The sequence below is a fragment of the Plasmodium gaboni genome, chromosome 11, assembly GCF_001602025.1.
Source record: "Plasmodium gaboni strain SY75 chromosome 11, whole genome shotgun sequence".
Lineage (NCBI taxonomy): Eukaryota > Apicomplexa > Aconoidasida > Haemosporida > Plasmodiidae > Plasmodium > Plasmodium gaboni.
The window spans coordinates 1,189,273-1,212,710 of NC_031491.1; the positions used below are offsets into that span (position 1 = coordinate 1,189,273).

The 23,438-nt window shown below is 17.1% G+C and overlaps 7 protein-coding genes and 1 pseudogene across 7 annotated transcripts, besides 1 other annotated feature; 2 read left to right on the top strand and 6 right to left on the bottom strand.

Annotated features, from left to right (window-relative positions):
- Positions 1-337: 337 nt before the first annotated feature.
- Positions 338-2,416, bottom strand: PGSY75_1135100 (putative protein phosphatase 2C; the record flags this gene model as incomplete). The annotated part of the gene is made up of 1 exon (XM_018786471.1): positions 338-2,416. The coding sequence occupies one exon, from the start codon at positions 2,414-2,416 to the stop codon at positions 338-340; it is 2,079 nt and encodes a 692-aa protein (XP_018641266.1).
- A 1,518-nt stretch (positions 2,417-3,934) lies between these two features.
- PGSY75_1135200 (hypothetical protein) lies at positions 3,935-5,271 on the bottom strand (annotated as a pseudogene; the record flags this gene model as incomplete).
- Positions 3,935-5,271: a sequence feature.
- A 1,483-nt stretch (positions 5,272-6,754) lies between these two features.
- PGSY75_1135300 (putative membrane protein) lies at positions 6,755-7,984 on the bottom strand (the record flags this gene model as incomplete). The annotated part of the gene is made up of 1 exon (XM_018786472.1): positions 6,755-7,984. One exon carries the CDS (start codon positions 7,982-7,984, stop codon positions 6,755-6,757), a length of 1,230 nt encoding a protein of 409 aa, XP_018641267.1.
- Positions 7,985-10,142: 2,158 nt separating this feature from the next.
- Positions 10,143-10,880, bottom strand: PGSY75_1135400 (hypothetical protein; the record flags this gene model as incomplete). The annotated part of the gene is made up of 1 exon (XM_018786473.1): positions 10,143-10,880. One exon carries the CDS (start codon positions 10,878-10,880, stop codon positions 10,143-10,145), a length of 738 nt encoding a protein of 245 aa, XP_018641268.1.
- Positions 10,881-12,727: 1,847 nt separating this feature from the next.
- PGSY75_1135500 (hypothetical protein) lies at positions 12,728-14,455 on the bottom strand (the record flags this gene model as incomplete). The annotated part of the gene is made up of 5 exons (XM_018786474.1): positions 12,728-12,803; positions 13,060-13,122; positions 13,220-13,306; positions 13,429-14,118; positions 14,289-14,455. 5 exons carry the CDS (start codon positions 14,453-14,455, stop codon positions 12,728-12,730), a joined length of 1,083 nt encoding a protein of 360 aa, XP_018641269.1.
- A 1,199-nt stretch (positions 14,456-15,654) lies between these two features.
- PGSY75_1135600 (hypothetical protein) lies at positions 15,655-21,655 on the top strand (the record flags this gene model as incomplete). The annotated part of the gene is made up of 5 exons (XM_018786475.1): positions 15,655-16,086; positions 16,255-16,434; positions 16,558-16,702; positions 16,830-17,390; positions 17,529-21,655. 5 exons carry the CDS (start codon positions 15,655-15,657, stop codon positions 21,653-21,655), a joined length of 5,445 nt encoding a protein of 1,814 aa, XP_018641270.1.
- Positions 21,656-21,874: 219 nt separating this feature from the next.
- On the bottom strand, positions 21,875-22,204 carry PGSY75_1135700 (hypothetical protein; the record flags this gene model as incomplete). The annotated part of the gene is made up of 2 exons (XM_018786476.1): positions 21,875-21,985; positions 22,091-22,204. 2 exons carry the CDS (start codon positions 22,202-22,204, stop codon positions 21,875-21,877), a joined length of 225 nt encoding a protein of 74 aa, XP_018641271.1.
- A 588-nt stretch (positions 22,205-22,792) lies between these two features.
- Positions 22,793-23,272, top strand: PGSY75_1135800 (hypothetical protein; the record flags this gene model as incomplete). The annotated part of the gene is made up of 1 exon (XM_018786477.1): positions 22,793-23,272. One exon carries the CDS (start codon positions 22,793-22,795, stop codon positions 23,270-23,272), a length of 480 nt encoding a protein of 159 aa, XP_018641272.1.
- Positions 23,273-23,438: the final 166 nt, after the last annotated feature.

The following is a 23,438-nucleotide window of genomic DNA, read 5'->3' on the forward strand; positions in this document are numbered from 1 at the left end:
TAAATTTAATGTACATAAAAAAAAAGTAATAAAAACAAATTAATAATATAGAATTTATAAAATAAATATATTCCAAATATCTATATATATATATCAAAGAGTATTCAATAATAAAATAAACAAAAAGTATAATATATATATATGTATAATAAATAATGATCTATTTTTTATCTCATGAAATGGCAAAAATGCTTTATTACATATACATATAAATATATATATATATATATATATATATATATATATATAATGAAGTGTATATGAGAATAAAAATATTTCAATTTTTTGTCTTTTACGTTTTTCGAAAATTTTCCTTTTTTTTTAGTACTTCTGTGTGTTATTTCAATTTAATAACAACAACAGATACATCATCATAAAAATTTCTTTTTATTGAGGGATCAAGACTAAGAAGTTGCTTCATTGTGAATCCATTACTATTGGCTGCTGCTTCTAGAACTGTATTAATTAATTCTTTTGCAGCACGTTCAGGAGATGAACCATGTGTTTTAATAACATTAATAACTTGAGCATGATTTAAGTATTCATAAACACCATCAGACATCAAGACAATAAATTGATCATCTGGATGTTTTTTCAAAACACGTATATCTGGTTCTGCTGAAATATAAGGAAAAGAATGTGGTTCTGATACAAATAATCTTGTTCGATCAACACTATATGCAAACATTTTATTTTTTAAATGAAAATCTCCAAAACTTCTGGTTGGTTGTAATCTACCTTTAACATAACAATTATCATAATGATGTGATAAAAGATGAAATGGTGTTTTACAAAATTCATATGCATCATTATTAACTTTAAAATCTCTAGTACATATTTTGCAAACTAATATATCTTCTTCATTTGGATGTTCTTCTAATAATTTTCTTTTTTCTTTAAATTCACTAGCATTATGTATACTATTTAATGGAAAATAAAAATGTTTTTTAATTAATAATCCTACAGAATCTCCAATATTACTTATATAATAATTTCGTTCATCTATAAGTACACTTAAAGAACATGCACCTGTTCTAGCATATTTTGGTGTACCATTTAAAAAATAGTCTCTGCTCTGATTTAATAAATCATTATCTAAATTTAAATGTGCACTTTTTAAAGCAGACACAATAGCACGTTCTCTACCTTTACCATGTTTAGAATTTATTCTTCTTTCAATTAATTCTTTTTTCAAATAATATCCTAACGATTTTCTTGCTACATCAGCAATTGTTCCTCCTGCATGACCATCAATCACTGCTGCAAACAAAAAGTTGGGATTAGAAGTTTGAAAATTTTTATATTCATTATCATTAAGGCTATAAAATTTTGACCCAGTTAAACGTTCTTCATATATCCTATTTGAATCCTCATATGATAATCTATGTGCTTCATCTTTAAATCCGTAATTGCTATTATGTCTTAATGAAGGATTTGACATATTATTTTGTACATCATTACTAGTTTCACCATTATTAAAATTATATGTTTTGGCCCTAACAACAGCATTATCATTATTTTCTTCTTTTGAAATATCTTGTTCTCCCATATTTTGATCTACGTATGAAATATTATTGCCTTCGCTATTATTTTGGTCGTTGTGCACCCTAATATTTTTTATCTCATTATTTGAATCTATATTATTTGTATTCGTATTTTCAGTTATATCTTTAAATTCAGTTTTTTTATTTATTTGCTTCATATGATTATATCCTCCTAAATAATGATAACCATTATAATAATTTTTCATATCAATATCATATCTTCTAACGTATTTAATTTTTAATTGAATCCTTTCTATAAATTCTTCTATAAAATTATTCATCAAAACATTTGTTTCATTTTGTGGCTCAATATTATCTATCTCAATATTTATATTACTTATGAAACATCTATCTTCAATAGGTGAATTGGCTGCAAATTGAGCCATAGAAAAACGATGCTCATTTCTTAAAAAATATGAACTACTCAATTCATCAAGGTTTTCATATTGTATCTCATAATTGTTATCATCTGAATCCTCTTCATCACTGTTACCTAAAGGATGATCTTCTATAGTTATATTTTCATAAGGATTATTTTTGGCAAAATAATTTTCAGATCTTTCTATATATTCTGTTTCATTACATGATGCATATCTTACATCAATTGTTATAGCTAATATGGAAAAAGCTAAGAGCAATATAAATTTCTTGTTTGCCAATTTTTTTCCAAGTAATATTTTATATATATTATTAAAAACATTTATATGCATATTCATTTTATCACCTTTTGATATTGTTGTATGTATCTCTTTTTTTCTTCCTTCATACATATGAGGATATTTACATAACATACCATAAAATAAATTTTTATTATTTTTACATATATTATTTCTAATTATTCCTAATAACATGCATAATTTATTATAACTCATATTTAAAAAAGGTAAATCATAACATCACAATAAAAACAAAAACAAAAATGAAAAAGAAAAAGAAACAAAAACAAAAAAGAAAAAGGAAAAAAAAAACAAAAACAAAAACCAAAAAAAAGAGGAAGAGGAAGAGGAAGAAAAATATATAACTATAGAAATATATATAATATGTTTAAATCAATCTATGTATATATAAATTTAAAAGTGGGGATATATAATGAAGTAAAAAAAAAAATATATAATATATATATATATATAATTAATACATTAATAATAAATTATATATATTATATGTACATATATAATTGTAATTATTAAAAAAACAAAAAAAAAAAAAAAAAGTCTTTTTTTATATAAAGTTGCAGTAAAAATTAAATAATAAAAACTAAATATCAAATGAAATAAAAATTATAAAATTATTTTTTATTTTTATTTTTTTTTTATTATATAATAATATATATGACAATATAATCATCAATATTTAAATATTTGTATTACATACATATATTTATATATATGTACTACATATTTTCTGTTTTTTCTTTATTACAATATAGAATATATATATATATATATATATATATATATATATATAATATATATAATATGATATTTCAAATATAACAAAAAAAATGACTATGCCTTCTATATATATAAAAATATATACATATAAAATATATTTATATTTACAACTATTATTTTACTCTAAATATTGCATAAAAAAAAAAAAAAATATATATATATATATATATATATTAAAAGAACAACAAAAAATATATTTCTATAAATATTAATTTTTATTATGTATATAAATAATTTATATATATAATTATATTGTTTGTCGTAATTTTTTATATTAGTTTTTTATTTTCTATTTTTGGGTTAGAATTGTCTATATATAAAAAAAAAAACAGCAGCAAAATATATTTAAGTGTGAAAATAATTTAAAAAATATAATTTTTTTATTTAGCGTGCAATAAAAAACAGAAACAAAAAATTTCTATATATATATATATGTATATTTATATACAATTATATATACATATTATATTTATTTATATTTACATATATATTTAAATATATATATTATAAAAAAAAAAAAAATTTCACAAAAAAAAATGAAAAAATGCAATATTTCAAATATGTAAAAATATATGATCACAAAAAATATATTTTATATATGTAAAATTTTATTCTCTAAAATTAAATATTTATTTATAAGATAAATAATGGATAATAACATAATAATTGAAATGAAAAAAAAAAATAATAATAAATTAAAATGATAAATGAAAATATATTGTTACCAATAGTACAAAGCAAAATTATAATAAAATATTAACATATATATATATATATATATATATAATATATATATTAAAAATATGGATAAAAATATTTATACACATATATATCTCCACATATGCCGCATTTTCCATAAAAAAAAATTATATATATATATAAAACGGAAACTAATTTTTGTCTTTTTTTTTTTTAATATATTTTATTTTTTATATTTTAATTTTTTTTTTTTTTTTTATGTTTAATTTTAATTATTTAAAAAAAAAAATGGATATATGTTTTACCATATTGTCCTCTTCATTTTTATTATAAATATTATCCATTTGTAAATCATGAAAAAGTACCAAATTATTTGGCACCATATCGGCATTTATACTATTTATTATATTATCCTTCTTATTTAAAGGTAAAATGGTATTATATATATATATATATATATAATATAATATAATGTTTTCCTTCATCATAATTAATATGCGGAATACATTATAGTGTTTCTTTTGGTGAATTTATTTACTATACATTTTTCTTTTTATGTTTTTCTTTATTTTGTTGATTTATTTTTTCAAAACATTTCAATATTTATTTTGGAAATATTTAATTTTTGTAACACTGGAATTTTGTTTTTGAAATGTTATTTTTGTTCGTTTAAAGAATTTAATTCGTTTAATACTTTATTTAAAATGTGATTATATACAATATTAATTTTTTATTTTCTTTTCCTAAATCTTTTGATAATATGATATTTAAATTAAAATGCTTATCTTTTGAAGAAGTAGTAGTAGAATATATAATTTGGTATATATATATATATATTAACAAATTCGTCATTCTTTTGATTATTTATACTTTCATAATTTATATATAATTTGTTTTAGTGTTATTTTTAATACTGTTAGAAATATCATTTAGTAAAAAGTCATTATTCTTAATCAGATTATCTAAATTTAAGGTTATCAATATTGATATCATAAATATTGGGTATAATATATTTTATGTCCTTTAAATTTTACATATGTTGATAACCTTTTTTATTATGTCTATCATTAGGTATTTCCATATTTATATATCTGACTTCTAATATTCTTCTCACCAGTTATATCCAATTTCATTTTCATCTTTATTCTTTTCAGTTTTATATTTCTTAATAAATGTATCTTTATTTATAGCTATCTTTATATTTCAATTGGTAGAATTGTTTATATATCCTTACTATTTTCTTTTGCTTCTCTCTTTTTCATATTTTCTTATATAATATCTTGAATCGATATTTTTATTTTTTCTATTGAATCTTTTATATCATTTCCGACTTTTTTTTTTTTTTTTTTTTATAATTATTATAATAACTAAAGGAATAATTTTCTATTTCAATTAAAAAAATGTAGTATTTTTTTCCGCATTCAATATCTCTAATACTTTCATAAAAAGAAATGAATGAAGGTGTATAAATATTTTCTGTATTTTCACCTATAATTAATTGACCATAATAATTAATTCCTTATACATACACATAACGATTTTGTATCAAATCTATAATAAGTTGATATACACATGATATTTTTTCCTCATTTTGTTTTGATCAATATTGGATTTATGGTTAATTTCTTTCTATTAATTTTATGTCCAAAACATAACTTAACATAATAATTTAAACTAATTATTTTGATATCATCATTTTTATATAGAACAATTATGTTGTAAGATCTATAATATGTACATTTAATATTTGATGAGATTTTTATATTTAATAGACAATATTTCTTTTTTTTATTATCTATGAGATGTTCCTAAAAAGGAAAGAAAATTAATTTAAAAAAGAAATAGTATTTAGAATGAAATTATTATATATTTCATTTATATAATGAAGAATTATTTTATTGATATGTGGATTTTTATGTATATTTATTTATAATTGTCTAGAAAATTTTCCTTTATATATATATAATATATATTTAGATATTTTTTTAATACAATACATTAGTTTCATGAATAATAAGTTTTTTTTTTTTTTTTTTTTTTTTGCATTACCTTGGAACATATGTATAATAATAATATTAATAAATATAAAAATAATATACTATATTATAAAAAAAAAATCATAAGAACGTTCATTTTTTATATTTTCCTTGTTAATAAATGGTGTTTATATATATATATATATATTTACATAAATTCGTGCAAAATGTACATATATAATCTTTCTAGTACTTCAATCATATATTTGAATAATTATTTATTTCATAATATATACAACAATGTTTTATATATAAAAATGAATATATATATATATATATATATATATATAATACAAATGAGAATAATATTTGGTATGTATTTCCCTGAAACTACATTTTTTAATATACATATTTTAATGTTTGTCCAAAAAAAAAAAGAAAAAAGAAAAAAGAAAAAAAGATCTATATGTTATATATATATAATATGTTATACTATGAATTATAAATTATTGGGGTAAAATTTTATGACATTAATAATTCCCATAAAACATACTGACAACAATTTAGACTTGTATGTATCAAAAGAAACTTTGGATAATTTTTTTTTCTTATATTCCAAAAAGGATATTAATTTGAATATATACATATATATATTTTTTTTTATTTAATAATTTTATTATTAATTTAAAAATTAATTCTACAATAATTAAAAAAAAAATGTGATGATTTTTTTTTGTTTTTTTTGTTCTTTTAGCATATATGTACAATTTATAATCAAATTATTATTTGACAAATAAAACGTTAGGCATATATATTATACATATTAAATATAAGGACGTAAAAAAATAAAAATATATATATTAAATAATATGGTGAAAAATAAAAATGAATGACACATTAAAAATAATTAATTAGATTTTAAATAAATAAAAAATAAAATAAATAAATAAATATATATATATATATATATATATTTATGACAAATGTACAAGAACAAAAAAAAAAAGAAGAAAAATATATAAAAATATATGTATGTATATATATATATTTTTATTATCAATATTTATATGAATTTAAACTTTTAAGAAGTTTTTGGGGCATATTTCTTTGAAAAAACTAAATAGAGAGATACTATGAAATCAGAACCAAAGGTTAAGAAACATGTGGATATATTTGCAAAATAAATATAATCAAAAGATTTTAAATTACAGAACCAATCTGTTTCTGTAATATTTGACGGTGCAATCATTCTGTTTGATGCTTTTTGATCACGTTTATGAATTTCAATAAATTCTTCATATGCACAAAAAAAAGCACTTGTTTCAAGTATATAACTTGAAAAAAGCAATTGGCTAAAAATTACGATCATGGTAAATACACTTATAGGTATATTAACTAAAAGAGAAAATCGACAAGATTTTATAATTGTGTATAAATCAAAATATCCTAATAAACAAAATACAATAGAAGATGAGACTGTACTAACTAATAATAATTGAAAATAATACATCTTTTGTTTTTGTGTTGCAAATATAATTATTTTAATAGGGTCACTATAATTATCTAAAGTGAAAATATTGTATTCTGACAAAATATTGTTATAAAAACTTTTACTTTTTAGGAAAATATAAAAAAGAGCTAAATACATAAATCCATTAGCCATTTTAATATAAAATATTAAAAACTTTTTACGGAAATGTTTTTCTATTTTAAAATATAAAACTACAAATTCAATTAATGAAAAAAATAAAAAACAAGCTGGAAAGATATATGAGTAATTATGTACCTTACATAAATTTTCTCCAGAATTCATAAAGAGATCTGTTTTATTATCATAATCCTCAAACCAATATATATATTTATTAATGTTACAAAAAAATAATTCATTTTCATGATTTTGTAAAAACATTATAGCAATAAATAATAATTGTAAATGTAAACTTACAAATCCAATCATCCTCTTATAATTTAACAGATATCCTCTATTTAATTTGGAACAAAAGCTACTTATTATATTTATTATACATAACAATATGAGAAACGTTCCACATATTAAATTTATCTTATTATATGAATTATAATAATTATTAAAAATCTTATCATCTTTTATAAGTTCTTCTTCATTCTCCTTTATATTATAATCATCGATATCATCTTCACTTAATGATACATATTTTTTAGTTAAAAAATCAAAAAGTACTATATATATTATTGTTGTAAAAATCCATAATATTCTTGTTCCTAAAAGAAAAATTTTTGCTTTCTTTGATTCAACAATTTTACTCGATATTCCAGAGATCATAACTTTCATTTTTTTTTTATACACCAAAATATATAATATAAAATAAATAATAATAAGAACAAATATTATTATTTATTGATATTATATATTTTTGTCTTTAATATATCTTCAATTTTAAGCACCAAAAATAAAGAAATATAATAATAAAATTAAATATATAAATATATTATAAGCTATCCTATAATCATATATAAATCATTTATTTAATTTATTTCCTCATGCTTTCACACAAAAATTATATATACATAAATAAATAAATAAATATATATATATATATATATATATATATATATTTGTGATTTTTTTTTTTTTTTTATAGAGATTGTTGAATTTCGAATCTAGGAAGTACAAAAAATAAAAATGAAATAATAAAATATAAGCCTTATTTAATATATTTTATAAAAAATTACTTTCACAATAAATAAATATAAGAAATTTATTCTACATATATAATATATATATATATATATATATATATATATATATATTATTATTATTACATTATATAAATATATACAATTTAATTTATAATAAAATTATATATATTTATATTATTATATATAATGTAAATATATTCCGTTGAATATATAATTTATTTTAATGATTTTCTTTATCCTTTTTATTTTTTAAAAAATATTTAATATAAAGAATAGTTTTATATTATATATAAAATAAACATATAATTATTATATGTATGTATTATATATATATATAATATTATATATTACATAATATGTATAAAATATACAGTTTCTTTTAGAATATTCAGTGCAAACAAAAAAAAAAAAAAAAAAAAAAAAAAAAAGAGTAATAAAAATTACATGTTTCCATATTTTTTAATATAATATACCTAAATATTATATATTAAAATATTCATATATATATATGTATCATTTTGTATAATTTTTTAAAAATATTTTCTTTTTTCTAATTTATTCATTCGTGAACATTATCATTTGAATAAATATCCTAAAAAAAAAAAAAAATATAATATATATAAAATATATATATTTTATTGTTTTAAAAGAATAATACCAGAAATACATTATTTTATACAACGTACACAGTTATAATTTTATATTTTATTATTTTTTCTCTTTAAATAATTTTTTCTTTATCATTTTAAACTGAGGATGATATACATTTACTATTTTTTTAATATATATATTTTTTTATTGTTATAATTCGAAAAATAAAATAATAGAAACCCTTTTAATTTAAAATAAAATGTTAAAAAGAAAATTAATTTTTTTATATTACCAATTATTTTGTATAAAAAATTTTTACATATATTACACTATATATTATTTATATAGAAATATACTTATGTATATTATGTTGGTGTAAATATAAAAATAATTTTTTAAATAAAAAAAAAGGGAAAAAATTCTAGTTAAAATAAAAAATATATGTTAATGAAAAAAAAAAAAAAAAATTTGTTTATAAAAATGAATACATACATATATATAAATATATATATATATATAATATCAAAACGAAATGTAAAAATAAAGATAATATAATTTATAAAAAATTTATGAAAATGAAAATATTATTTATAAAAATTACTATATCAAAAAATAATGTACAAAAAAAATAACCTAACTTCTTAAAATATAATGTGTAAAAAAAAAAAAAAAAAATAATAAAAAATTGTGTACATCCTTATAGAAAAAGGTAATGCATAAAGAGAACTTCAATATTATGTATGAATAAAAATAATAATATACAAAATTTATAGGAACGGATGTGTAAATAAATATATAGACAAATTAAAAATGTCTATTTTATATATAAAAACAGTATATGTATATAAATTGTTATGCATATATATTAATAGGTATGTATATAAATAGGTATATATATAGAGTGTTATGCATAAATATAGGAGTACATATAAATTGTTATGCATACATATATGAGTACTTTTAAATTGTTAAGTATATAATTACGTATTTATATAAATAGGAATCTCTATAAATAGGATAATATATTAATAGAGGAGTAAAATAACAGGTAGCTATATAAATAGGTATATATTATATATGTATGAATATATATATATATATACAAACTTTCTCTCCAAACATATATATTATCAAAATAAGTAGCAAAAAAAAAAATAAGATGTTCTCCTTTATTTTTCAAATATTCTTTTTGTATCTTTTTAGCAAAAGGAATTAATTAGCTCTTTTAATTTTTCTTCATCCATTGCTGGGTTTTCATTTTTAAAATCTTCAGTTACAGATGCTTTTGATCCCACTTTACTTATTTTAACTAAGGTATATTGAGCCTTGAAAAATATTTTACATGTTTTTCCTTCTGCTAATTCTTTAGCATTTTGTTCATTCAATTTGATTGGTTCTGATTTATTTTCATTATAATTTTTTAAAAGATTATGAATGGCTTTATTATTTTCATCGGCATCATAATTATTATTAGATGTATAACTATCTAATAATAATTTTTTAATATTAAAGAAATCTATTGCACTAGTATAAGATTTGTTTTTTTTTTCTGATCCTATACCAAATACGGTGAATTTTATAGATGTATTACCATAATTAGTTATAGCACCAAAAATTTTATAATCATCATTATATTCTAATGGTTTGTCAAATGTTATATCAATATTTTTTACTACAAACAAAATATATGGTACATGTCTTGATGATAATTTCATCATAAAATTAATAATAGAATTACTACAATGTCTCACATGATTCGGATGAAACATAATTTTTAAAAGATCAAGATCTGCGAATTTTACTTTCTTTTCATCATATAAAACTGTATATCGTTTATCATCTAAATCAATCTTCAGATTTAGTGATTTAACTACAGTTTTAAAAAAAAATATATATATTATAAATTGTATTAGGAATAAAACAGAAATAAATTTCATTTTTATTAAAATGTTTTTTTAATGAAAAACCAAAATATTATGTAAAATATATCAAATAAAAAAATATATATTTATTATATAAAACTATATTATATATATATATAAATATATATATTAATTATAATATATTAGTGTATATAAATAATATATGTTTCAATAAAAAAACATTTATAAATATTTGTTTCATTAAATTTTTTTTTTTTAAGAATATTTATTTTCTTTTTAAAATAAATAAATATAAAATATATATATATTATATACACATTAATATCATTTATATTGTTTTTTTTTTATATAAAAATATACCAGAAATTATATATAATTATAATATTATATATATATATATATAATATATATATATATAGTCATATATTATATATATTATTATGCTCATGCAAAATAATTATATATATGTTAATATATTTTTTATTGTGCTAATAGAAACAGAAGTCATTTTTTAAAATCAAAAGAAAAAAAAAAAAAAAAAAAATCTTTTTCTTAAATAATATGTTGAATTAAATTTTAATGCAAATCTAGCATATTTTTGTATATTTAAAAAATGATTTTTATATCAAACAAGAAAAAAAAAACTAACTAAATTAAAATTACAAAAAAAAAAAAAAAAAAAAAAAAAAAAAAAAAAAAAAAAAAAAAAAAAAAAAGGTAAATAAAGGTAAATAAATATAAAAATAATCAAACATAAAATCTAAAAAAAGAAAAAAATGTACAAAAAAATAAAGAAAAAATTAAAATAGCAGAATTAAAAAAAATATATATCATACAAAATAAAAAAATAAGTACAATAATAAATATATAAAAAGTAACAAAAAAATTATATAATTATTTTCAAAAAAGAAACACAAAATAACCAAAAAAAAAAAAAAAAAAAAAAAAAAAAAAAAAAGAAGGAAGGAAAGAAAATAATATATATATTAAACTTAAAAAAAAAGATATTATTTCTTTTTGTATTTTATTTTTATATACCTTTTATGAAAAAATTATGTTTTTATATATTCTATTTTATATTTATACATTTCCTCCTTTCAAATTTAACTTTTTTATTATGTATTAATGTTACAGGATCATAACAATTAATTACACTAAAATATTATAATATAAATGTTTTATAAAATATTATGAATTTTTTTTTTTTTTTTTTATGCTATTTTGTCTATGTTTAAATAAATGGGGAAAATTATAATTATATAAATATATATATTTGTTTATCTATATATATCAAACAAATTGATAGGCTTAGTTTTTCTTGTTCATACAAAATATATGTTTATTTAATTCATAAGTCCATAAAATATTAATTGTTTTAAAAAGGAAGAAAGTTTTTTTATATTTCAAAATCAAAGAAACATTATATTTATATTGTTCTCTAATCATTTTGAAATTATAAAGATTATTTTTATAAAATATCACCTAAGTACAGTACTTTTTAATTTTTCTTTTTATTAATAAAATTAAAATGTACCTTTTTGGCTGTGCCTTATTTTGTCGTCATTCTATAATATAATATAAAATTAACATTATTTTTTAAGAAATAGTAATTTAATAAAATAACAAAAAAATTAAAATAAAATAAATATAATGTAAAAGTAATATGAACGAAAAAAAAAAAAAAAAAAGAAAGAATTATATATAATACAAAGATATATTAATTGAGCATTTTAAAAAATATATATATAATATTCATTTATTACAATATATATATATATATATATATATATATATATATTTTTAAGTCATGTGAAATTGAATTAAATTCAATATATATGGAACAAAAAAATACAATAATATAAGAAATAAAAATTATTTGTTTTGTTCTTTAATTTAACATATCAGTACATTTCCTTCTTAAGTTGTTTTTCCTTTTCCTTTTCTTCCTTTTCTTGTTGCTTATTTTTTTTTAACATCCTATAAAATAAAATAAAAATAATATTTGTAAACTTTAATAAACATATTGGTGATATTTATGTATATATTCATTTTTATTAATTATATAATGAAAAAAAGGATATATTATTATGGTACAACTTTATTTTAATTTTAAATAAATAAATATGATAAATATATATATTTTCCCCCTTTATGAATTTCAAAAAATTATGAAAGCATATAAAATGAACAATCAAAACATTAAGAATATATTTTAATGATAAAATTTTTTTACTTTTTTTTTTCTTTTCGCTCCTTGTTTAATTTCAGTTTAAATAAGTGTCGTTCGTCATGAATCCTAAGAAGCAAACAATATTAAATATATTAAAATGTGCATTAATATAATATGTATAATATATATATATATATATATATATTGTATTTTTCTTTATAACTTGTAAAAATCTTTTGTCTTGGACAAAAGTTGCAGTTCCTCTTTTAACTTTTTTGGACGATCGTTATTTATTCTATTTTCAATTTCTCTATAAAAACAATAAAATATAAATGAATATTTATAAAATTATACATACATATATATATATATATATATATATATATAATAACATTATTGGATACATATATATATTGGCCTTATATTTCGTACTCGGGTAATTGTAAAGAGTGCTCCCTCCAATACACGGAATTACTCTGTTCCGTTTTTTTTTTTAATTCAATTAATTTGTTGTTTAAATAAATAGATAAATTTTGATCATTAAGAATTTTGGCTGTAATAAAAATATCATCATCTTTTTTTACAATATGAAATAAGTTATCAAAAAAATATATAAAATTTGTCCAGTTTTTAAATATTTTATAAACTGATATTCCTGAAGAAATAATTTTATGAGGATAAAACGAATATTCAAATACATGCTTGTAGATATCCTTTATATTCATACTACAATTATTATATTCTAAATATTTAAACAAATTCAAAGCTATATTTATAGCACTGTAATTATAATGGTCTTGTTTAAAAAAATAATTATAATCATTACATTTATTGGAAAGTAAACTTTTAAATTTTAATATTTTATACTGTAAAGATATTGGAAGTCTTATATTAATATTACGTATACATTTATACATATCTTTTCTATTATAAAATGTAGCATAACAAATATTATTATTTATATATGGATCATTCCTATGACTTAAGCATCTGATAATTTTTAATCTTCCATATTTATTTAAACTTTTTCTTAGACGTTCTTGAATATATTCATTAGTTTTGTTATTCGGTAAATTCGTTATTTCAATAGTGTTCTCTCCATATATATACATATATTCATACCTAACATTCATATAAAATATAAATATAAATAAATAAATAAATATATATATATATATATATATATATATATATGTGCCAAATAACATATATAAATGTATATATATAACATAGTATGTATTTATACATATATATAATTTTTTTTTTTTTTTATTCTCATTTTTAATTTATACCCTGACTTAGGAGTACTATATCTCCAATCAATAAAATTTTTCGAATTCTTAGAATATAGAGGTTGATGAAATAAACTTATATTTAATTTCTTTTTCTTTCGTTTTTCTATATAACATTTTATTTTACTTCCTCCAGGATACTTATGGAAGAACCTTTTAAAAATCATTATTCATAAAAAAACAAAAAAAAAAATATTAAACCTTAATATTGTTCTTTGATCAATCATATATTATTCAAAAAAAAGAAAAAGAAAATGAAATGTGTAAATATATATATATATATATATATATATATATATATATATATATTTATTTATTTATTTATTTATTTATAATATGACCATTTGTATATTTATAAAAATTTTCCATGGTGTGTATTTTAACAAAGTAAAATATCATACAAATATGTATAAAATATAAATAGGAAAAAAATTAGTTCATATGATTTAAATAGGTTCATTCATTTTTTTCTTTTTTAATAAATATAAGAAAAGGAAGAATATATACTTTTTACAATATTATTTAGAATATTGTATATATTGTATATATTGTATATATACATATATATATTATAATATTTATATTATAGTAATTTTTTCTTTATTCATTTAATCATTTATGTTAATTCATTTCACACATTTTGCACTTCTATATTTACAATAAAAAAGAAAAAATGTATTTAACAATATAGTAAAAATTATATTATATATAATACAAGAAATTTTTAAAGAACTAGAAAAAAAAAAAAAAAAAAAAAAAATTAATAATTATGAATATAAATATGTACATTATCCATATGAGCATACTTTATTATTTCTGCTATGGAAAATTCAAAAATAAATATTTATCCTATGAGACATCATAAGAAGAAAAAATGAAACCCATAAGGATATTATATATCCTATGTATATAATTAATATATAATATGATACAAAAATGTGGTTTCTTTAATGCAAATGTTATAAATGAATAAATATTATATATTCTAGAAATGTGTTAAGCTCATTTTTAAAAATGTGTGCGAGAGAAAAGAAAAACTATTTTTTCGCTTTTTTTTTTAAATATAACAATGTGTAAGTTTTATGAAATTCTTAATGTATAATAAATAGAAAAAGAAAACATACATATATGTATATATTATATACACTCATAGGAATATTTTTAAATGTATATATTACACTATATATTTTTATATGATATCATATTCTTGTTGTGTATAATATTTTAAAGGATATAGGAATAGAAATATATGAATAAATAACTATATGTATACATATATATATATATATATATATATAATAACCTTATTGAAGGTAACACTTGGCTATTTTTATAAAAAACACATGTATATTATTTAGACGAAAATATGAACAATACAGATAAATTACATAAGAAAAAAGGAAAGCATGCCAATTTAAATGAAGACGAAGTATACGACGAAATTGAAAAAAAAATAAAAAGGAGCAAGGTAGAAAAGAAGTCCACAAATACAAAAACAAATACCATTGAATATAATTTGAATATTCATAATAATATATTTTTAAGACTTATGAAAGAAAACAAAGAAAAATATGAAAAAATTGATAATATAGAAAAAATATATAGAAAGTTAAAATCGGATATTATTTCGTTAAATATATCATATGTTCAAATGGAACATTATGATTCTTTTTTTTATTATGAAAAAAATAAAATTGATTTTATACTTCCTGAATTAGATAATATTATTAATTCATCAAATATTGATATATTAAAAGATTTATGTGATATATCGTTTTATCCTATATATAACACAACAGTTAAAAAAAAAAAAAAAAAAAAAAAAAAAAAAAAAAAAAAATGAGTACTTTATAATGTCATTATATTAAAATGTTTATTATTCGTTACAAGAAATATATATATATATATATATATGTGTGTGTATATATTTTTTTTTTTTTTTTTTTTTTCTTGTTCTTTATTCAAGCTCAGCAAACGAATAATCGAATGGTTGACAAAAGATAGAAATAATAATGATAAGAAAGAATATACTGAAGGTGTTAATATGTCTTATTTATTTAGTTTAAACATCCTCTTATCATACTTAATATATAAGAATGATGATAATTCAAATTATAGTTGCCTTATATATCTTAATATGCTACACGTAAAGGAAAACACATACACTATCATAATAAACAACAATAATATATATATATATATATATAATTATTTATTCATATTTACTTATGAATATATGTATGTATATATTTATTGTATATTCTTTTAGTGGATGCAGAACGACAAGAAAATTTTGAAATTTCGTCTGTTCATACTCAAAGGAATACTCAAGAGATTCTTATTTTGTTGTTCTTATTTTAATGATAAAGAAATTTTAAAGCTAAAAAAAATTGAAAATGATAGTGTGATAGATGGTAAAAATAAAAGAGAGAAAAATATAAATAAACATATAATAATAATCATATTTTTTCTTGTATAAATATAAGGCATATACATATATATATATATATATATATGTTTGATTTGTATCATGTTTTATAGAGTCAAAACTTCACGTTTTAAAAAATATATTTCTTACTTTATATAACAGCGTGGAATATATAGATATAAGTAATTTGCTAAACATAAATGATAAGAATTGTATATTTGAGTTAATTAAATTTTTTATCGAGCTAATTAAAAAGCCTTTAATATATTCTTTACACATATTATGTGTAAACTATTTAATAAAGATAGTAAAGAGTTGTTATGACTTTCGTTTTACTTATAATATAAATTGGGAATTATATGATATAGGCCCAGAAGTAAATATTTTTGTAAAAATTATAAATTTAATATTAGCCAAAATATTATCTGTTATAAAAGATACAAAGAATGAAGAAAATATGTTTTGTCTAGAAGAAATAAATAATATAAATAATTTAATTACTTTATTCTTTATTAATATTTTAAATAATTGTGTTCGTATTATTATACCTCAAGTTCTAATTAATGATAAACTAAAGAAACAATATTTATTAAATAATGAAAATAAATACAACAGGGAAGGGAATACAAACATGGATGACATAACATTTGAAGATGAAGTTGTTTTGAATGCATGTAAATATATAAAGATACAACAAAACGAAAATGAAATTAATAATTTTTTAAATATTATTACAATATATTTTTTAACAAATAAATGAATAAATAAGTAAATATATATATATATATATATATACATATTTTTTTTTGTAGGTAATCCTATATTTTCTTTTATTGAAATATTTATAATAAATCACAGCGACAAATACGAAAAAAATGTATTCATCGAACTAATCAAAATATTAATAAAAGAATGCCGAAAAATTGAAAAGAGATATAATATTATGAAGATGATTTCTGATGAATATATTCTATTTATAAAAGATGGTGATAGTAAAAGGAAACATGACAAATCTATAGATGCAAATTATATAAAAAGTAGAAAAGTAAGTAGAAAGAGATTTGATTCTAATGCTTCTTTTAAGTTGTCAGATGAATATAGTTCGTCTATATATTCGGAGACAGAGGATGAGGATAAAAACGAGGACGAAGTACATAAGAATGGAATAAAAAATATAACTAATAATCAAAAAGAAATTAATGTAAATGATGATGATAATATAACAAATAATGTAAGTAACGAAGAAACAAATAGAATAAGTATGAAAGACAATACAAATATGAATAAGGATGATATAGTCTCATCACAAAAGGAGGAAGAGATAAAATCAAAAGAATCATCTCAAGAAAAAGATGATCCTAGCGAAATAAATAAACATCCAAAGAAAAAAGTGTATAGAAATAATTTCATTAATAAGTTGAATTATAAAAGGAAAGGAACTTTTCTTGTTGATAATAAAACATATTATATTACATATGAAAGTGTAATGGTTAGATATTTAAATTTGTTATTAAAATATATGAATTGTGAAAGATATCAAATAAGAAATACTATGCTTGACTTATTTTTATCTTTAATAAAAAAGAAAAGAACAAATAAAAATGAATCTATATTTCAAAGCTTATTTAAATTATTTTTGGAAAGATTAGAAGATCCAAATGTAATTGTAAAGGCAAAGGCTTTATCTATCCTAGTTACATTAACGAATAAGAAATATTATGATAATTCATTAATATATAAATTTATATTTAATAAAATGAATGAAAAAATAAATATGTATAAAATTATATCATGCAATATTTATAGTAATCGTAGTAATATAAGAAAATTAATTATAATATATATAGAAGCAATATTTGAAGCATTAATACATAAAAAATTAAATTATAAAATATATTTTTTTTTTGTTTATAATTATTTATGCACATTATCATTAGATGCTATGTCTTCTGTTCGTAGGCAAGTATTATTAACTGTTAATAATTTATTTATAAATGCAAGTCATGATTTTCATATTACTAAAATATGGATAGCAATAATTTTTTCATCCATAACAGATATCGAAGAAACTATAAAAGATGAATGTATATCTATATTTTTAAATACGTTTATTAAACCTGCTTTGTCAAGTTCCTTATTAAATATAAATGAGAATAAAATTAAACAAGTATTAAAAAAGTATAATATAACATATTTTAAAATTAATCAGGAATTAGTTGAAAAAATTGGTAGGAAATATTTAAATGATATTCCAAGAAAATATGAATGTAACGATGTATCAAATAAGGTGCATATTATTTCAACAAGTGATGATATAAAAAATAATAACTTTAAAAATGAAGATAATATTGAGTGTAATAATGAAGAAGATAATAATTATGGAAATATAAATATGGATAATATAATGGAAGAAAAGAAAAATAAAAATATGAAAAAAGAAAGTGATGAAGAATATGATAGGAACAATGATGGTATATTATATTTAATTCATTTATTTGATATATATTTTGAGAATGATTTAAATAATACATTTATTTGTATATTAAAATATATGACTAAATATGATTTATTACATTTTAACATTATAATATCATGTTTAAAAAAAAAGAAGAATAATACATTAGAAGACTTTATAAATTTGTTAAATTCTTTTTTATATAATATGAGATATTTTTCAATAAAGGTATTAAATACATTTATATTAGATTTTATAATACAGTTATCTAAAGAATATCAAAAAAAAATAAAATTTGAGAATGTGTTATTTCTTTTAAATAGATGTTACGAAATATATTTGATGAATATAAATAATATGAACAATGAAAGGAACATGGAATTATATAATAATAAATATAAAACCTTATCATTAATAAAAAGCAAAGATAAAATAAATCATATAGAAAAAAATGATAATGATAATAATAATTCTATTCATAATGATGATAAGATGTCCAAAGTAGTATTAAATGATAATATAGAAGGAAAAGAAAATAAAAATTTAATTGATTATATATTAAGTGATGAAGATTTAATTTATGAAAAAGAAATATGTACTAATGGAATATTAAAAAATATTTTATTAAAATTATTTACTATTCTTTATAATTTGTTAGATAGCACAGAAGAAGAATTAGATGAATCATTTTTGTTTAAGATGGAAAATACAATATATCATTTTAATTGTCCTATATGTTTTATATATATAATATTGAATATTATAAGAAAGAAGAAAAAAAATATAAATGACTTTATAGAAAAGTTAAAAAATAAAATAGTATATTTTTTTGAACATATTGAAACTATTGAATTAAATAATATATTTTGTAATATATTAATAACTTTTATATTTTTGATAAATGATTTTAAGAAAGGTGATACGTTTTTAAATATGGTGTGTACAAAATTAAAGAAGATATATGAAAATATTGATAATATAGAAATGAATACAACAATAACAACAAATACTGATAATAGTAGTAGTAGTAGTAGTAATAATAATATAATGATTAAGAATTGTATTTATTTAACACAAAGCATTTTAGTTATTGATAAAAGTGTTAGTATACGTAATGAATTATTTTTAAATTTTGAAAAAGATTTAAAGAATGTTAATACCTGTATGAATATCCTTAATAATTTAATTATCCTTATATATTATATGATAATAAATTTTGGTAGTTCCTGCAATAAATTTGTATTTGTTCTTTTACGTTTTTTTAAACATGATAATTCTTTTCTTAGATATTTATCATTTTATGTATTATCTAAATTATTATCAGAAGATTATATAAAATATAATAATCAATTTTTCTTTGGTGTTTTATATTTATTAGCAGATAAAAATGAAATAATACGTAAACAGTCTTTATCTGTATTTAAACACATTTTAATGATGTATTCCAATAAAAACAATATAATAAATTATATAATAGAATGTATATTTGTCTTAAACAATTTTTATAATTTTAAATTAAGTAAACATTTAATACATATAGGAAATATATTTCATATAAATAATAATATTGACAGATATAAAATATATTCTTATTTATTAGAAAATTTAAGTAATAGTGAAAAATTTTCTTTACAACAAAAATTAATAAATGAATATTTAATACAATATGTATATAATTATGATAATTATTATTTCGAAGAAGATGATATAATAAATGAAAAAAACAAAATTAAAAATAAAACAATTTTACCATTAAATGATCAAGATAATGAAGGTTCAGTATTATTAGATGTATTAAATATATTATCTTGTAAATTAATGAAAATTAAAATTAAAAAAGATTTTGCTCCTAAATTAGAAGAAAAAAATAAAAATATCAGAATAAAAAATGTAGAAAATAGTGTAAAAGTATTAAATGATTTAATGAAAAATATTCTAAAAAAAAATACATTACCAATCTTATTATCATTAAGAACAATTATGTTCAAAACAAAATCATTCTTTTTTAAATATATTAATAATTTAATTATTTATTTATGTATAGATTATAAAGATTCAATAGACGAATTAATAAATGAAACACATCTTAGAAATGAAATAATTATAGATTTTCAAAATTTTATATATATAGATTCCATCTTATTACATGCTGAACAATATAACCATTTATTATTTGATAAAAATAAAAATATCAACATCAATTTTTTAGAGCACTCAGAAAATATATTTGACACACAAATAAATCACCAACAACATAAAGATAAAAACAATAAAAAAAAAAAAAAATTTTATCATATTATCGATAATAATCACAATGATATCAATCATAAAGAGAAAAATAATTATGATTCCTCTTACACTTCTAGTGATGAATATGAGCAAGTTGAAAAAGTCTTACATGGCATATCATCTGACAATGACGAATATGCCCAAAAAGGGAAAAAAAAAAAAAAAAAAAAAAAATTAAAACATAAAGGAATATAATGTAATGATATAAAAAATATAATAATAAAAAAAATTAAATGAAATTAAAATGTTATAAATATATAAATATATAAATATATATATATATATATATATATATATATATATATATATTTATTTATATCATGTAATAATGTCTGCTACTCTTTTATTTATAAGACTGGTCTATTTGTAAAAACATCTTTCATCATTGTAAATATAACCGATTTATCATATATATTATTCTTTTTTCTTTCCTTCATTATTTAAAAATTTCAGATTATTATTGGTCGAAGCACATAATCGTTTTGCCATCTCTTCAATTTTGTTAATTTTTACTAATTTGCTCTTCTAAAAAGTAAAAAAAAAAAAATTACAAAAAAGAATTATAAAAAGAAAATAAATCTATAAATATATGATATATATATATATATATATATATTTTTATTATTTTACCTTTCTTAAACTTTTTACAACTATTTTTTCCTTATTCTTTTTTGCCTTTTGGGACTTATTTTTCCTTTCCGTTATTTTGCTTTTCTTCACTTTTACTTTGATATTTTGTACCATATTGCAAACAATTAAATTTATAAGGTATATATAAATATATATATATATTATAATTGATATCTTCAAAAAATTAATAAAATAAATAACTTTAACTACAAATTATTTATTCATAAAACTATTATTTAAATTAAAGGTTTCTCCATTATATCTTTATATTTTAATTTATTGAAATGGGATTAAAACGGTTACAAAAAAAAAAAAAAATAAAATAATAAAATAAAAAATTGGAAAAAAAAAAAATGTATATATTTTTTTATTATATATAGAAAACCAACATATATAAAATAAATAAATATATTATTACATATATATTATAGTACATGAAATATTAATTATATATATATATATATATATTTATGCATATAACTATTTAATATAAGCCAAATAAATATAACAACAATAAAATATCATAAATAAATAACATTCCACACTTTTCTTTTTTTTTTTTTTTTTTTCTTATATATATTATTAATTTAAAAAAGAATATATTTTTTTTAAGTCATTATGATATTTTATTATAAATATATATATTTTCTACTAAAAGGGAATTGAAAATCATATTTATAAAATAAAAGAAATATAAAAAATATGAATGGAGGAAATTTAAACATACCTGAATTTATATTAAAGCACGAAAAAAATGAAAAAGAAAGATTAAAAATTAAAAGAAACAAATACCTTAAAAGGAATATATATAAAGATAATTATAGTTTTATTTATTTTATTTTTCTACATAATATAAATGAGCACGTTGAAATTACAACAAATAATTTTGATTTATTAAAAGGTCAACTTGAAGAATTAAAAAAAAATACAAACAACAATATAAAAGGAATAATTTTAAAAGATGTAATAAAAAAAAATAACAATAACGATTCTTATTTCTCTAAATTGTATATTTCTATAACAAATATTTATACATGTATGCCGGATAATATTTGTTCCATGAAAAAAAATATAAATACAGAAACCAAGCCCTTTTGTGACCTTATTGTAACTAGCTATAAAAATCAGATGATGAATAAAATTTATGAAAAGTTTAAAAAATTAGGAAACCAATATGTATAAATATAAATATATATATAAATATATATATATATATATATATATATTATAAATATTGTATCTTATACACATTTTTATGTACTTTTAAGTACATGAATTTAATAACAAATTCAATTTTTTTTTATTTTTACACATTTTTCTCAAAAGTATAATTTCATATAATTTAAAA